We start from the raw sequence: 17,496 nt of genomic DNA, 5'->3' as shown, positions 1-17,496 counted from the left end.
TCTGTTATATTTCAATAATTCTCATAAACAAGTTTTTATGGTGAATTTACAATGAATTATAATTTCATAACTTTTCAAACACATGTCATAATTATACTTTTATGGTATTCGAACCATCATCTTTTTAATGAATAATTACGTCTATGGGTGAGATTGCTTATATCACACCAGTGGTTTATTTGCAGCACTGCTATGTAAACTTTACTTCTTAGATGCACCAGCGTACTTATTTAGGCTATTACCATATAATCCAGTAAATTGGAAACCGTAAAACACTTGGAAAAATTACATTTAAGTGTAGGTCTATTTTGCGCTTATTGCTACAATTTGTCCCTTGGAAATATTTACTTTATTTGGCTTAAAAACACATTTTTAAGGAAGAGACAATTATATGGCACCTAGAGGTCCACGTATTTCTATCACTCTTGTGGTTGCTGTCACTGGTTTTCCAAATATAATTATCTGCTTCCTGTGCTGAAGTGCTACAGATCAGGTTCACATCATTTGATTCTTAAATGTGTGGAGTGATTTTGCTGTTAATGTAGCATGCTGAAAGAGGTAAACTCATTGTAACCTCTACTCGTTGCACTACAAATGGTGTCCACTTGATTCAACTGTATTTTTCATATTGCCACTTCACTTTGTACACCACATTTGGTAAGGTATGTGTTTTTTAATGTAGAAAAAAAATTCTAGGTTGCCAAAAATGTGCAGACATATGCCTTAAAAAATACACTTCGCAAAAGTATGGTCAACTATGTTTGAAAATATTTTACAAAAAAAAATACTTATTTACCTTTGCCCTTTCAAAATCAATTAATACAATGTTTACAGCTGGGCAATATGGGCAGTGCATACCTTTACTATATCTCTGTATGCATTTGATTACATAAGGAGGTGTAGAGAAGTTTTATTTTCCTTAAAGAGCACTTATTATTAGCATTAGGGTACTTGTTTTATTAAAAAACAAATAAACATTAGCCCCTTAACCCCTTGATACACCATGATGTGCCGGTACATCACGGTGCAGGGGGAAAAGTATGAAGCGGGCTCACGCACTGAGCTCACTCAATATGCTGCAGGTGTCAGCTGTATATTACAGCTGACACCTGCACTAATGGTCAGGAACAGGGATTGCGCTTTTCCTGGCCGTTTAACCACTTATATGCCGTGGTCATTAGTGACCGTGGCATTTAACTCTTTAGAAAGAGGGGGCAGCCCCCTCCGACAGCCCATTGCCCCCCCCCCCACGACGTGATCGCGGGGTGCCGATGGTTATCACGGCAGCCTGGGGGCCTAATGAAGGCCCCCAAGTCTGCCTTCTCTCTGCCTCTGTTAAACCTTGCAGGGATTAACAGAAGCCTGTAAAAATGACTATACACTGTAATACATTAGTATTGCAGTGTATTGAACCAGCGATCTGACTATCGCCGGTTTAAGTCCCCTAGGGGGACTAATAAAAAGTGTAAAAAAAGTTAAATAAAGTCTTCAGTAGTGAAAAGAATAATAAAAAAAATTTAAAGTAAAAAAAAAACCTTTTCCCATTTTTTCTGTAAAATAATGAAAAAAAAAAATTAGTATAGCTGCGTCCATAAAAGTCCGAACTATTACAAATATAAATATAGCATTATTTAACTCACACGGCGAACGCCGTAAAACAAAAAAAATATTAAATGCCAGTATCGCTGTTTTTTGGTCAACTTAGCAGTGAAAAATTTTGGGGATAAAAAATGATAAAAAAGTCATATGTTCCAAAAAATGGTACCAATAAAAACCACAGCTCATGTTGCAAAAAATAAGCTCATATCGCTCAATCAATAATAAAAACAATTAAGGTTTTGTCTTTCACAATATGGCAACACAAATATTTTTTTGTTAACCAATAGTTTTTCTTTGTAGAAGGGGTAAATCATTACAAAACTATATAAATTAGAAAGAAAAGAAAAATGGAGGAATCACAGTTCTTCCCAATTCCACCCCACATAGAATTTTTTTTTCCGTTTCCCAGTACATTATATGGTACTTTAAATGGTGCCAATAGAAACTACAACTCCTCCCGCAAAAAAACAAGCCTTCACACCACTCCATTGACGGTAAAATAAAAAAATATGGCTCATGGAAGGCGGAGAGTAAAAAACTAAAATGAAAAAAGAAAAAATAGCTTGGACTTCAAGGGGTTAATAACAAGACCATTTTAGTAACTACATGTAATTAATTTTTTTTTTTTTTTTTCTTAAAAAAAAAAGCTCCTTATATGATCTAATTACAATGTGCTTTCTGAGCCTGTAGGCTGCTGTGGGGGATTGTGGGAGGATGCAGGGTATGCCAGGAATCAACAAAACCCAACAGTCGGGTTATTTGCATATTCAAACATTGTCAAGTAAGGAACTTTTTTGAAAAGCTAAAATTTTTATGACATGTATTTACTAAAGAGTATTTTATTAAGAGGCTAATATTTTTTTTTAAATAAAACAAGTACCCTATTCATGATGACAGGAATTCTAACTCTGTATAAACTTGATAATAGAAAAAACGCGGCATACTCTATTGGACTCCGTGTGCTACCATACAGCCTCTGTGTTGTGTGCATGAGGTCTAAATCTTTTGGTGTGATAAATGGGCAACACTGTTTAATATTTTAAAAAAAATCTGAATACTCTCTGGAATTACTATTTCTTAACTCTGGTGTAAAATAATTAACTCTGGTTCCTGTCAATCTTGGCTTACCCCTTGGTATGTCCAATAGACATTTTTTTTGTTATTCTTCCCCTTTATAATGTCTTAATTTTCATTAGGCACTTATGCCTGACCCTAAACATTTGACTTGTTTATTCTCTGACCCTTTGCCTGGGGATATTTTTAAATACATCCAGGGCTGTCACTATAATGCATCGTGCCACCTCTGCCATTACCCCATATCCTTGTATCATTATGTATAGCCTCTGAAAAGCTCACAACAGACACACTTTGCCATGGTTCATACTTCCAAACATATTCTCCTTTTGGATAACTTTCGGCTGTGGCTCTACGGCGACTTTTTGTTGCACAACTTTCCAATTTTAACTAGTAGAATGCTGCAGTCCACAGAAGTACAATGCAACTCAAAATATTCCTGTGAACAATAGCTGTAGCTCAGTAATTAAAATTGGAAAGTCGTGCTACAAAAAGTTGGAGTACCAGCCTAACTCTTTGTGGCAGAAAGTATTCATCTAGAACACCGTTATTACTTAATAAAATTAAAGTTCGTTTTGGTGCTAATTGCCCTCGCTGTGGTTTTGCTTCTTTTGACCTCTTACATATATTTCGGACATGAATATCATTGGGAAGATATTTGAATGATATTACATCACATATCCAATCCGTGTTTCAGGTTCAAATCCCACAAACACCGGTAGGGTGTGTCCTTGGGTGCGTCGGGGACATCCTGTGGGATGAATAGATGAAATTAGCTCTTATGCGTTTACTGTACCAAGCTAGAAAGTTGATAGCCTCCAGCCGGCTTGTTTATAATGTACCCACTAACGGAATTATTGGGTAAGATACATAAATGAACAAGATTAGAACATGGTGTACATTAAAAAATGTATGCTCTGGGAAAATGTTAGAAAGTTTGGGGATTATGGAGAAATGTATATGGTAGTGCTTCCTCTCTGTGTTTAGATTCAACTTCTGAAAGGGGTTTTCCAGCCACTAAAAATTGATGGCCTATCCTGACGACAGGCCATCAATAGCTGATTGGTCAGGGTCTGGCTCCCGGCCCCTTCAAAACAGCTGAATGGCAGGGATCCCAGGAGTCGGACCCTAACCCATCAGCTATTGATGGCTTATTCTGAGGATAGACCATCAATTTTTAGTGGCTGGAAAACACCTTTAAGACATACAGTGAAGGAAATAAGTATTTGATCCCTTGCTGATTTTGTAAGTTTGACCACTGTCAAAGACATGAACAGTCTAGAATTTTTAGGCTAGGTTAATTTTACCAGTGAGAGATAGATTATATAAAAAAAAAAAACCAGAAAATCACATTGTCAAAATTATATATATTTATTTGCATTGTGCACAGAGAAATAAGTATTTGATCCCCTACCAACCATTAAGAGTTCAGCCTCCTCAAGACCAGTTACACGCTCTAAATCAACTTGGTGCCTGCATTAAAGACAGCTGTCTTAAATGGTCACCTGTATAAAAGACTCCTGTCCACAGACTCAATTAATCAGTCTGACTCTAACCTCTACAACATGGGCAAGACCAAAGAGCTTTCTAAAGATGTCAGGGACAAGATCATAGACCTGCACAAGGCTGGAATGGGCTACAAAACCATAAGTAAGACGCTGGGTGAGAAGGAGACAACTGTTGGTGCAATAGTAAGAAAATGGAAGACATACAAAATGACTGTCAATTGACATCGATCTGGGGCTCCATGCAAAATCTCACCTCGTGGGGTATCCTTGATCCTGAGGAAGGTGAGAGCTCAGCCGAAAACTACACGGGGGGAACTTGTTAATGATCTCAAGGCAGCTGGGACCACAGTCACCAAGAAAAAGATTGGTAACACATTACGCCGTAATGGATTAAAATCCTGCAGTGCCCGCAAGGTCCCACTGCTCAAGAAGGCACATGTACAGGCCCGTCTGAAGTTTGCAAATGAACATCTGGATGATTCTGAGAGTGATTGGGAGAAGGTGCTGTGGTCAGATGAGACTAAAATTTAGCTCTTTGGCATTAACTCAACTCGCCGTGTTTGGAGGAAGAGAAATACTGCCTATGACCCAAAGAACACCGTCCCCACTGTCAAGCATGGAGGTGGAAACATTATGTTTTGTGGGTGTTTCTCTGCTAAGGGCACAGGACTACTTCACTGCATCAATGGGAGAATGGATGGAGCCATGTACCGTCAAATCCTGAGTGACAACCTCCTTCCCTCCACCAGGACATTAAAAATGGCTCGTGGCTGGGTCTTTTCAGCACGACAATGACCCGAAACATACAGCCAAGGCAACAAAGGAGTGGCTCAAAAAGAAGCACATTAAGGTCATGGAGTGGCCTAGTCAGTCTCCAGACCTTAATCCCATCGAAAACTTATGGAGGGAGCTGAAGATCCGAGTTGCCAAGCGACAGCCTCGAAATCTTAATGATTTACAGATGAACTGCAAAGAGGAGTGGGCCAAAATTCCATCTAACATGTGTGCAAACCTCATCATCAACTATAAAAAACGTCTGACTGCTGTGCTTGCCAACAAGGGTTTTGCCACCAAGTATTAAGTCTTGTTTGCCAAAGGGATCAAATACTTATTTCTCTGTGCACAATGCAAATAAATATATATAATTTTGACAATGTTATTTTCAGTTTTTTTTATTTTATATAATCTTTCTTTCACTGGTACAATTAACCTAGCCTAAAAATTCTAGACTGTTCATGTCTTTGACAGTGGGCAAACTTACAAAATCAGCAAGGGATCAAATACTTATTTCCTTCACTGTATAGGAATTACTGTGAATCTTACATGCCTTCATTATTCTACGCTTCATGGTTTATTGAATCTCTGTTATACATGACATGTAATCTGTTCTTTACATTGAATGTACTGTGGAATATGTATGTTACATGATCAATGCTTGTACATATTTTGGGAGGAGGGGTTGTTTTATACTGTTTTTTCCTCTGTTTTTTTTCTCATTTGAATGTAAATTGGAAAACCTTTAAGAAAAAAGTATCTAATTAAAAAAAAAAAAGTATTCAACTGGATTAATGATAAGAATTTAGTTCAGGTTATCAACATTTTCAAACATTTTTCTACTTTCTATTTGTATCCTATGCCGGATTCGTCAAGATGCACGTTCTGTTGATTAATCTGGGGCACGCTGCATTACTCTAATGCATTTTTTTAACCACAGAAAAAAGGAGACAACTGTATTCCAACCGACTGTATACAGTTGGAAATAGTAGGTATCCATTTGACAGATTAAAGCAAGTGAAGTTTTTCACTTATCTAGAAAAAGTATTGGCTTCCATTATGTGTGGTTCTGAAAGTGTTGTAGCATATGCTTTTGGGATTCTTAAGAATGAGCTATCTAGATATACACCTTTCAAATTAATGCAAAAAATAAAAACTTTTGGCATGTATCCACACAGTAGAAACCGATAGGTATGCTACAGTATATTTCTATATATACCGTATTTTCCGGACTATAAGACACACTTTTTGTCTTAAAAACTATGCTGTAATCTTGTGCTGTGTCTTATAGTCCGAATGCAAGCAGCTGCCAGTGTACGAAGAAACAGGAGACTGAGCTCCGTGATTCAAAGACCCTTGCAGTGAAGTATTATATATATTCTGTAAAATCTGACTGTTCAGTATGCAAATAACACACAGCACAGTAAATATATGCAGGTACTAATCTGCAAGGACCTTCTAGCTATGCCCCCTCCTATGAATGAGCAGCATCAAATCTAAAGCAGTGACCTGAGCAGATTCATCCCCATTAACCCCAGCCTCTCTACTACTCTGATGTCTGGTGATTTCAGCAGAGTGTGAGGGCACAATAGCTGCCAATACATTGTATCACTGTGGCTAGCATTGTAATGGGACACTGTGGCTGGCATTGTGGTGGGGTACTGGACTTGTACCATATCGCCTGAATATTATCCATATGAAATGTACAGTAAAAAAAAGAGCAAAAACATTTTTCTCCTATTTTATGGTCCAGTGCATCCTATAGTCTGAGAAATATGGTGCTTATATAAGTCAAGTGTAGGGCAAAAATAGGATCTAAGGAGTCTAAGTTTATCATCTCTCTCCCTCTGAGCACTCATTTTATTATGTTAAGTATTTTTCTTAATCATCAAATGTAAACAGATTAACAGCAGAGATCAGCATTTATTTTATTTTATTTCTGCTGCGTTTCAATTATTAAATGGGGTCTCTTGCTTTAATAAATTACCCTCATTTATCTCAGCTTTAGAAGTAAATGACAGGTTGTGAATTTAGTGCAGAATTTAGTAATTTGTTCATCCACAAGGCATTTTATTTTGAAAACTAATTGGGTGGTCATGTAAGACAAGGCTGGGCCAAGTTCTCCAAAGTTGGAGCCATTTTTAGCAGTTTTCCATTCTAGCTAATAGAAAGAGGTCTTACAGAGTGACTCTCAGTTTGGTTTATAAAGGGGAGTCCCGAACGGAGTATCCTACTACGTGACATCCATATGCCCTAATACTTTATATGTCAAGATTTGTTTTTACAGACATTGGTTATATGCTCCAGGTCTGCCCATAGAATTTTCCTGACAAGAAAAAAATTGACATTTTAGCTTATTATCCCCAAGTTTCTCTATATCTTTGCCATGTCAGTTTTTTGTTACTTGATGCGTAATGACACTTAACACCTTATACATGCATAACCTTACATGTTGCCATAATCTAATTTGCCAGTTCAGCCAGACCATTCACTTTCTCTGTAGTAGCCCCACTATAAACTGTAACTCTACTTGATTTGTTAATCTTTTTGGTTACATGATAGTAGAAGAATAAATAGCCCTAATATATAAAAAAAATTATATTAATAATTTCTTCTGTTTGGTAGAATTAAAACAAAAAATGAACAACTCCTTTTTAAAAGTTTTCACATACAGCATGGGTTACTGGATGACAAGACCTCAGAACACCTTTTGCTATATCTTTGATATGTAAGGTGTCCATATCACGACACACAATTTGACCATGAGGCCAATCTAGTTTATTCTCTGATTTATTTTATACATATAACATGAACACACACTTAAACAATGGTAATTTTTGTGGATTCATTAATTACACAGGAAACCGCAACCGTAATTCGCAGGAAAAAAACCACGTTTTTTATGTGTTTTTCGGTGCGTTTTTTACGTTTTATTGCATGAATCGCTGCATTTTCATGCTGCGGGTTTTGCTGCGTATTTCTGTAGAATTGCAGTGTTAGAATTCGCAAGCAGAATAGCGAGATAAATTTACATGCTGCGTTTTTTAAAATACGCACCGCGGGTCAATTTACGGGTCAATTTACATCCCGAAAAATACAGCAGAGTGAACATGACATTACCTGGAATCTCATTGACTATGCTGGTACTGTATTATGCTGCGGTACTGCTGCATTCAAATACGCGTGTCAAAACCGCATTTAATACGCATCATGTGCATTGACCCTAAAACTTGCAAAAGAGGAAGGGATATCACAGCACCGAAATATGGGATAAATGCAAAGTAATGGGTGGAAGCCTCAAAGGAGCCTGATCCAAAGTCCCACAAATGTAATCCACAGAAAAGAGAGACGAGATAGCACTTTCAAAATAAATTGGAATTTATTCACCCACCAGTGCAGGTGGGTGAATCAATTCCCATCTAATTTGGAAGTGCTATCTCGTCTCGCTTTTCTGTTGACCCTAAAACTGACTCACTATCCAGACCAGTGTTTCCCAACCTAGGATGCCTGGGGCTCCTTGACCCCTGGTCAGGGGTTTCCCAGAGCAAAAAACTTGTCACTCTTACAATAGAGAGGGCAAACTGATTTCAGCCTGTTCAGGAATGTTTATCTAAGCCAAATTATAGCATTGGACAAGAATTATAGAATGCTATACCTGCCCTTTCACAAGCTTCTCCAGAGTTTTTATATTTTTCAGGGGTTCCCCTGTGGTAACAAGTTTGGGAGTAAATGATATAGACACTACTGTGAACAGACATCTTAGAGACACCATGTGAACATATCCTTGTATTTGATAGAGATTGTACAAGATTAGAAAAATATGACTGATTTCCTCCAGAAACAGCCCCACCCCTGACCATAGGTTGTGTCTGGTATTGCAACTCATCTACACTAAAGTAAATGTGGATGAAATACAGTACAATACACAACCTGTGGACAGGTGTGGCACTATTTTTGGAAGAAAGCAGCCATGTTTTCCTAATTCCTTTGATTCAGATCTGTTATATTCGGGTCACTTATCTGGAAGCAGCATATTATTGAGCAGAGCTAAGCAGATAGTTTATGGGAAAAGACTGAGTATAATTTATTATAATGTATTTCTTTAAATTCCTGCTCACTTTGGGCTTACATGAATAAACATACCTTAAAGAGGCTCTGTCACCAGATTATAAGTGCCCTATCCCCTACCTAATCTGTAATGCAGATAACAACAGTGGTTTATATTTTGAAAAAGTATAATTTTTGAGCAAGTTATGAACAATTTTAGATCTATGCTAATTAGTTTCTTAATGCCCAATTGGGCTTTTGACCAAGTGGGCGTTGTAAAGAGAAGTGTATGACGCTGACCAATCAGTGTCATACACTTCATACGTCATACACTTCTCTCCATTCATGTCCAACTGTACTCACAGCACAGCGTGATCTCGCGAGATAACGCTGTGCTGTTACATAGACCCACAGTAACTTTACCGAAGTGTCTTGAGAGTGAGTAGACATTGCCTCCAGCCAGGATGCGATGTCTATTCACACTTCTAACACTTCGGTAAAGTTTCTGTGGGACTTACTCACAGCACAGCGTGATCTCGCGAGTGCTGTGTGAGTAAGTCCCACAGAAACTTTACCGAAGTGTCGGGTTTGTGAATAGACATCGCATCCTGGCTGGAGGCAATGTCTATTCACTCTCAAGACACTTCAGTAAAGTTACTGTGGGTGTATATGACAGCACAGCGTGATCTCACGAGATCACGCTGTGCAGTGAAAGAAGCTGGGGTGGAATGAAGAGAAGTGTATGACGCTGATTGGTCGGCGTCATACACTTCTCTTTACAACGCCCACTTGGTCAAAAGTTAAAAAACGCCCAGTTGGGCATTAAGAAACTAATTAGCATAAATCTAAAATAAAAACCACTGTTGTTATCTACATTACATCGCCTATCAGATTAGGTAAGGGATAGGGCATTTATAAACTGGCAGTATCTATGGGGGGCTGTGTGGCACTATCTACAAGAGGCTACCGTTCTCCACTCTAGGGGCTGTGTGGCACTAAGTACAAGAGGGGGATGTGTGGCACTAAGTACAAGGGGGGATGTGTGGCAATAAGTACAAGGGAGGGCTGTGTGGCACTAAGTACAAGGGGGTTGTGTGGCACTAAGTACAAAGGGGGCTGTGTGGCACTAAGTACAAGGGGTGCTGTGTGCGACTAAGTACAAGGGGGGCTGTGTGGCAATAAGTACAAGGGAGGGCTGTGTGGCACTAAAAACAAGGGGCTGTGTGGCACTAAGTACAAAGGAGGGCTGTGTGGCAGTATCTACAAGGGGGGCTGTGTGGCAGTATCTACAGGGGGGCTGTTACACTATCTACAAGAGGCTACCGCTCTTCACCCTAGGGGCCATGTGGCACTATGTACAAAGGAGGGCGGTGTGGCAGTATCTCCAAGGGGGTCTATGTGGCACTAAGTACAAGGGGGGCTGTGTGGCACAAAGTACAAGGGGCAGCTGTGTGGCACTATCTACAAGGGCGGACTGTGTGGCACTAAGTACAAGGGGGGGCTGTGTGGCATTAAGTACCAGGGGGCTTTGTGGCAGTATCTACAAGGGGGCTATGTGCCACTATCTACATGGTGGGCTTTGTGGCAGTATCTACAAGGGGGGCTATGTGGCAATAAATACAAGGGGGGCTGTGTGGAACTAAGCACAACGGGGGCTGTGTTGCACTAAACACAAGGGGGGCTGTATGGCAATAAGTACAAGGGGCAGCTGTGTGGCACTAAATACAAGGGGGGCTGTGTGGCACTAAGTACAAGGGAGGGCTGTGTGGCACTAGGTATGAGGGGGGCAGTGTGACACTAAGCACAAAGGGGGGCTGTGTGGCACTAAGCACAAGAGTGGCTGTGTGGCAGTATATACAAGGGGGGCTATGTGGCACTAAGTACAAGGGGGTTGTGTGGCATTAAGCACAAAGGGGGGGGGGGGTGTGGCACTAATCACAAGCGGGCTGTGTGGCAGTATCTCCAAGGGGTCTATGTGGCACTAAGTACAAGGGGGACTGTGTGGCACTAAGTACCAGGGGGGGGGGGCTTTGTGGCAGTATCTACAAGGGGGGCTATGTGACAATAAATACAAGTGGGGATGTGTGGCACTAAGTACAAAGGGGGCTGTGTTGCACTAAACACAAGGGGGGCTGTATGGCAATAAGTACAAGGGAGGCCTCTGTGACACGAAGTACAAGGGGGTGCTGTGTGGCACTAAGTACAAGAGGGGGCTGTGTGGCACAAAAAACAAGGGGGCTGTGTGGCACTAAGTACAAAGGAGGGCTGTGTGGCAGTATCTACAAGGGGGGGCTGTGTGGCAGTATCTACACTCTAGGGCCCGTGTGGCGCTATGTACAAAGGGGTGCTGTGTCGCACTAAGCACAATGGTGGCTGTGTGGCAGTATCTACAAGGGGGGCTAAGTGGCACTAAGTACAAGGGGGTTGTGTGGCATTAAGCACAAAGGGGGGGGGGGTGTGGCACTAATCACAAGCGGGCTGTGTGGCAGTATCTCCAAGGGGGTCTGTGTGGCACTATGTACAAGGGGGGCTGTGTGGCACAAAGTACCAGGGGGGCTTTGTGGCAGTATCTACAAGGGGGGCTATGTGACAATAAATACAAGGGTGCTGTGGGGCCCTAAGTACAAGGGGGGGCTGTGTGGCATTAAGTAACAGGGGGCTTTGTGGCAGTATCTACAAGGGGGCTATGTGCCACTATCTACTTGGGGGACTTTGTGGCAGTATCTACAAGGGGGGCTATGTGGCAGTAAATACAAGGGGGGCTGTGTGGCACTAAGCACAACGGGGGCTGTGTGGCACTAAGTACAAGGGACAGCTGTGTGGCACTAAATACAAGGGGGGCTGTGTGGCACTAAGCACAAAGGGGGTCTGTGTGGCACTAAGCAGAAGGGGGCTGTGTGGCACTAAGTACAAGGGGGGCTGTGTGGCACTAAGTACCAGAGGGGCTTTTGGCAATATCTACAAGGGGGGCTGTGTGGCAATAAGTACAAGGGGCGCTGTGTGGCACTAAATACATGGGCGGTTGTTTGGCAGTATCTACAAGGGGGGGCTGTGTGGCTTTAAGTACAAGGGTCTGTAAGGCACTAAGTACAAGGGGGGCTGTGTGGCACTAAATACATGGGGGGCTATGTGGCACTATCTACAAGGGGGGCTGTGTGGCACTACGTACAAGAGGGTGTGTCTGGCACTATATACAGGGGGCTGTGTGTGGCACTATATACAGGGGCAAAAAGCGGGCATTATTTCTGTGTGGGGGCACGGTTTCTGATGGGGCACTTTTATTGTATCGAGCACAGAGGGATTATTATTACGATCTGGGGCACTGTTGATTACAAGTTTGTTTGGTGGATGGGATATAGGTGTGGAGGGTGATGGAAAAAGAAGAAACTAACATGTCTGTGTGTCAAACTCTGCAGAGACGAGTCGTGGCTGGAATAAGTCGTCACAGTCGTCTGGGCCGGATGGAGAAAAAAAGGGAAAGTGAACGACTAATCAGAGAAAACATCAACTGTGCGTCACTGGATTTAAATATTCTGTAATCACTTATATCGTCTGCAGAGCTCCTTTGTATAACTGACACTACAACTACATCGTCACTACATGGTGGTAATATTGTTCTTTGTATAGTGTTTTTTATTCAGTAACAGTATGGGGGTATTATTCAGTCACTATGTGGTTATGGTGTGGCGGTATTATTCAGTAACAGTATGATGGTATTATTTAGTCACTGTGGTTATGGTGTGGCAGTATTATTCAGTGACAGTATGGGGTTATTATTGTGTTATTATTGGTAATATTGGTCTTATAATAGTGAGTTGTGTTCAGTAACAGTATGCAGGTAATATAAACTGGTATAGTGGTATAATTTAATAACTGTACATGTATATAGATAGATTTTTTTGCGTGAGACGGGGAACATATGCTTTGGGGCTTGCATCACTCCGGACATGCTAGAAATCAGCAATGCAGTTCTCTGCACACCACCTTCTGAAATTACTTCATTATTGATACAGTAATTCAGCATTTGGGGTCCCACTTCTAACTTTGCCTAGGGCTACACTTTGTCTAAAACAGGCCATTGAGGTAGCGGCGGTGGGAATGGAGTGAGTGGTGAGTGAGTCTGACTCACCAATCACAGCCCCACTTGCAGAATACCCACGCTACGTTAGCGGGGGGAAAGCTACAAGCGGGGCAGTGATTGGTTAGTCACTCCTAGCACAGTGCACAGGCAACAATTTTGTAATGTGTCCGTAAAAATTTGAGTCTGTCTGTGATTTTTAGCTCAGTTGTCCTAAAATTACTGAAGTGGAGGTTGGCAATGATCTTGTGCAGTGAGGTTAGAGCTATACATGAGCTGTACTCATGTACTCAAATCTGTTACATTAAAGTTATAATAAATAATAGACAACATACTTAGGCTTCAATTGAATTTGTCAATCATTTACTGAAAGAAGAAAAACATACAACGATCAGAAATGTTGAAAAACTCGTATGACAGAAAAGATTTTATGAATGAACATCTAAAGCATATGTTCACATTTGAATTCCATATTAGAGTTACAAAATATAGATTTAATCTACAAACATTACACAACCTTACATTGCATATCTTGGTCCTGACTAACAGCCTGTATTATTCTCCAGAACTGCCTTCACAATTTTTCAGGCTTCAGAGTAAAGCTTTTTCAGGTGATTCGATTCCTGAAAAGTTTAGTCATTTTATATATATATATATATATATATATATATATATATATATATATATATATATATATATATATATATATATATATATATATATTGTGTTAAAAATGCTCTTAAATGATGGACGAAAAGAAATGTGAAATAAAAACTTAATGTTACTTGACAGAATTAATAACATTCCACCATATACACGTATATGTTTGAGAAGGGTACTTAAACTTGCCAAGTGTTTGAGATGAAGCTTGTCTTGTAGCAACCATTTGTACAATGCACACTAGATTTATTTTATTTCATCTTAACAAACTTTGCAATAAAAATCAAGCTTGATGATCACATCATAAAAAAATAGAGCAACATCCCATAGAAAGAAGTCAAACACCGACTGACCTTTACAAATCAAAAACTGTGACTGTTTTTTTTTAAGGGTAACAGCACTGTTATTGTTTCTGTACTAGTTTTAGATAGGACCCCGACATGCCTTACAGTGTGAGTTCAAAGAGCAAAAGATTAGTGGACAGGGGGCAAACGTAGCGTGACCATAGCAGGACTAGTGTTCACGTAAGTGACTTCTGGAGATGTGATGTTGCCAAAAATAGAGTACTTTATTACAGGCAGCTCTATCATATAAGGTAATATCACCCAACTCTTGTCCATTGACTGTGTTTGTTACTGCAGCTCAGCCCCAGCTGTAAACATCAGGCTTGAGGTTGTAACCAATTTGAAAAACAGCTCTAGCTACTGTTCTTATAAAAGATTAATATGTGTAAATGGGCCTTAGGCTATCTTTAAAAAAAAAACTCTGAATTTCTGTACTATATGACTGAAAGGAGAAGAAGGTCAATAAAATAATATGTAGGTGGCTGAAAAATCTGAGTTGTCCAGTCTTTGCAGTTGGCTTTGTTAATATAAAGGTTGCTCATTAAATACCATCTGAAAAGAGAAGACATTATATATGTAAATGTGCAACGCTTTTCCCTGCCATACATGATCCAAAGTGTGACTTGTCTTTAGGGGCGTAACTATAATGGGTGCAGAGGTTGCGGTTATGTGGAGACCAGTACTACAAATGACACATGATAGTTTGGGGCCCTGTTACAGGTTTTGCATTGGGGCCCAGGAACCCCAAATCATGCCTCTGCTTGTTATCTCTTTATTAAAATGATGTCCATGACTGAGGAACTCCCCATTCTTCATCCACATCTGTTATAATCTATGGAAGAATACATGTCTTGCCTTGGATTTACTGAGTTATGTATAAGCTGTCACATTATTATAATTCATAATGTCAAAGCAAATATGCATTCCTTATAATGTATAACTAACTTTATACATTATCCAAACTGTATGGTTTAGTTACCAGGCAAATTATAGCCTCCTAGGCTGTGGATACACTGGATAAACTATTTTTAAAGGGTAACTTTACTTTCAGAAAACTTTTGACATGTCATACTGACATGTCAGAAGATTTGATCGGTGGAGGTCTGAACACTGAGACCCCCACCGATCGCTAAAACGAAGCTGCAGATGCGCTAAGCTGCTTGGTTTCTGATCAGATTTTCTCTGAAAGCCGAGCAGTCGGTGTACGGGCTTATAGACTTTCTTTTGAGCCCGTACACCAACTGCTCGGCTTTCTGAGAAAAGCCAAGTAGAATCCAAGGAGCTCAGCTCTCACCTGAGCGCTTCTGCAGCTTCATTTTAGCGATCGGTGGGGGTCTCAGTGCTCAGACACCCACCGATCAAAACTTCTGACATGTCACTGTGACATGTCAGAAGTTTTCTGAAAGTTTAGTTACCTTTTAAGCTTAGGAATAAAGAGAATACAAAGGCTTACTAAAGCCTGTTTAATAGTTTATTGATGCACCTTCATCTTTATATATGTAGTAGGGGTAGTCTATGGGGTAACACAAATTGAATCTCTATGTCTGTATCATTAAAACACACCATTATGGTGTTAAGTGATAGAAAATCAACAAGGAACGGGTACATGATTTATTTTAGATTGGGTTTTTTCTCTGTGGTGCTGCAGTTTGTTATAATAGGTTTTTAGCAACCCTCATCTATCATAATCAAATAACATATAGCGTAGTCTGTATCTCCCTTGATGAGCAACAATATTGTATGTATAAGTGTAGCACACTTATAGTTCAGTATCGGAAACAGTTTGTTTCTTAGTTGAATGCCCATTAGTTGCAGCAGGGGAGACTGTTTGACCTGTTCCATTCTCCCGGCTCCCACTGGTCGGTTTGTCCTGAGCATGGGCAGATACAGATACCAGAGTGTTTCCTTGGCTATCCGTTTCGGTACAGTATGGGTCTTCACCCTATACAGACATACAAACAGCAAGCAGGGTTAGTGTGGAAGACATTACAGCCAATCAAGCTTCAAGCTATATCATGCATTAAAAATAAAAATCATGATGGCTGTTGGAAAAATAGCAGCATCTAATGATCTACACATGACTTGACATGCACTAAGCTTTGCACTCAATATTAAGCAGAAACAATGGAAAGGAGCGCTAAATGTTGAAATATAAAATTAGTAGAGCACTGTATATCAAATTTATTTACACTATTAACATTTTAATGTCCACTGTTTCAAAAACTAAATACAGTTGTTTAGTGAACTGCACCAAGGTATAAAACCGCTCAACCGAGTGCTCATTTTTTTTTTTTTTTATTCAATTATGACACATCGCTTAACAATTACATCAAATTTCTGGTAACAAAAATTTTTTGGGTTCATTTTCCTTGAGGTTTTTCATGAAGCACCCACTACTGTATCACTACATGTTAACATTTAATTTATAGTACAGTTTTTAATGGGGAAAAAATATCCTTCTTGTATTTATGTATGTTCTAAAGATGTTCCTTAGTCAAAAATATTTGTCTGTAATACGTTACATGTCAATTTATGCTGCGTTTTCCTTGCTTTAATGTTGAGGGGTTTTCCCAATGAATACAATAAGGATGTAAAACCTGCAACAAATAGCCAAGTGTTGCGACTTTTGAGGCAGAATCATAACGATTCCGTCGCAAAAATCGAAACTCAGAAAAAGAAAAAAAGCTTATACTTACAACACAGGCTTTGTCATAACGACACTTTCTTCTGTCCTCCTTCCAAGCCAGCCTCGTGGGATGAGGTTTCATCTCATGTGACTGCTGCAGCCAATCACAGGCTGCAGCGGTCACATGGGCTGCAGCGTCATCCCGGGAGGCCGGACTTCACGTCAACGGAGGGACATGTCGTGATTACTACGGCCGGGGTAAGTATGAAAGGTTTATTTCTCTTACTAGCACTGCTTTCCACAGCGGAAATTCTGTGGGTGCTATGGGAACCCGGCCTAAAGATATATTCACACACAACATATTTGTTGTGGAAATTTCTGCAACTGCAAACAGAAAAAATGGGACATAAATATCATCAAAACCACAAAAAAGGCCATACTCACTAGGTAGGTGGGTGGGTGAAAACCCGTTCCCATCAGGACGCAGACGGGTCAAAGAATGCTGCAGAAGGAGTGTGCATTAAATAGTGATAGCCCCTCCCACTAGTCTTGAGGGGAGTGGCGGACTAAGTGCTCAAAGGTGTGCGATAAATGTGTGACAGTGAAGTGCTAGGGTGTGAATGGATGGTAAAAAATAAATATGTATGTATGAAAGTGTCAGAACTGTGTAATAATGTAATAAAAATAAATAAATAAATGTGATGAATAGGGGTCAGTGCTGTGAATAGTACATGGGGTGTCAGTACTATGTGTAATACGTGGAGGGATAATGTGCTGGTCGTCAGG

The 17,496-nt window shown here is 40.1% G+C and overlaps 1 protein-coding gene across 1 annotated transcript in view; it reads right to left on the bottom strand.

Annotated features, from left to right (window-relative positions):
- Positions 1-15,537: 15,537 nt before the first annotated feature.
- CD34 (CD34 molecule) overlaps positions 15,538-17,496 on the bottom strand; it is a 99,087-nt gene continuing 97,128 nt past the window's right edge. Inside the window, exon 8 of the mRNA XM_075853681.1 lies at positions 15,538-16,026. Coding sequence (XP_075709796.1) covers positions 15,844-16,026 — 183 coding nt within the window. The 3' untranslated portion in view covers positions 15,538-15,843. The remainder of the gene's footprint in view (positions 16,027-17,496) is intronic.

This window comes from Rhinoderma darwinii, chromosome 2 (genome assembly GCF_050947455.1).
Source record: "Rhinoderma darwinii isolate aRhiDar2 chromosome 2, aRhiDar2.hap1, whole genome shotgun sequence".
NCBI lineage: Eukaryota > Metazoa > Chordata > Amphibia > Anura > Rhinodermatidae > Rhinoderma > Rhinoderma darwinii.
This window is presented reverse-complemented; position numbering and strand designations above follow the sequence as displayed.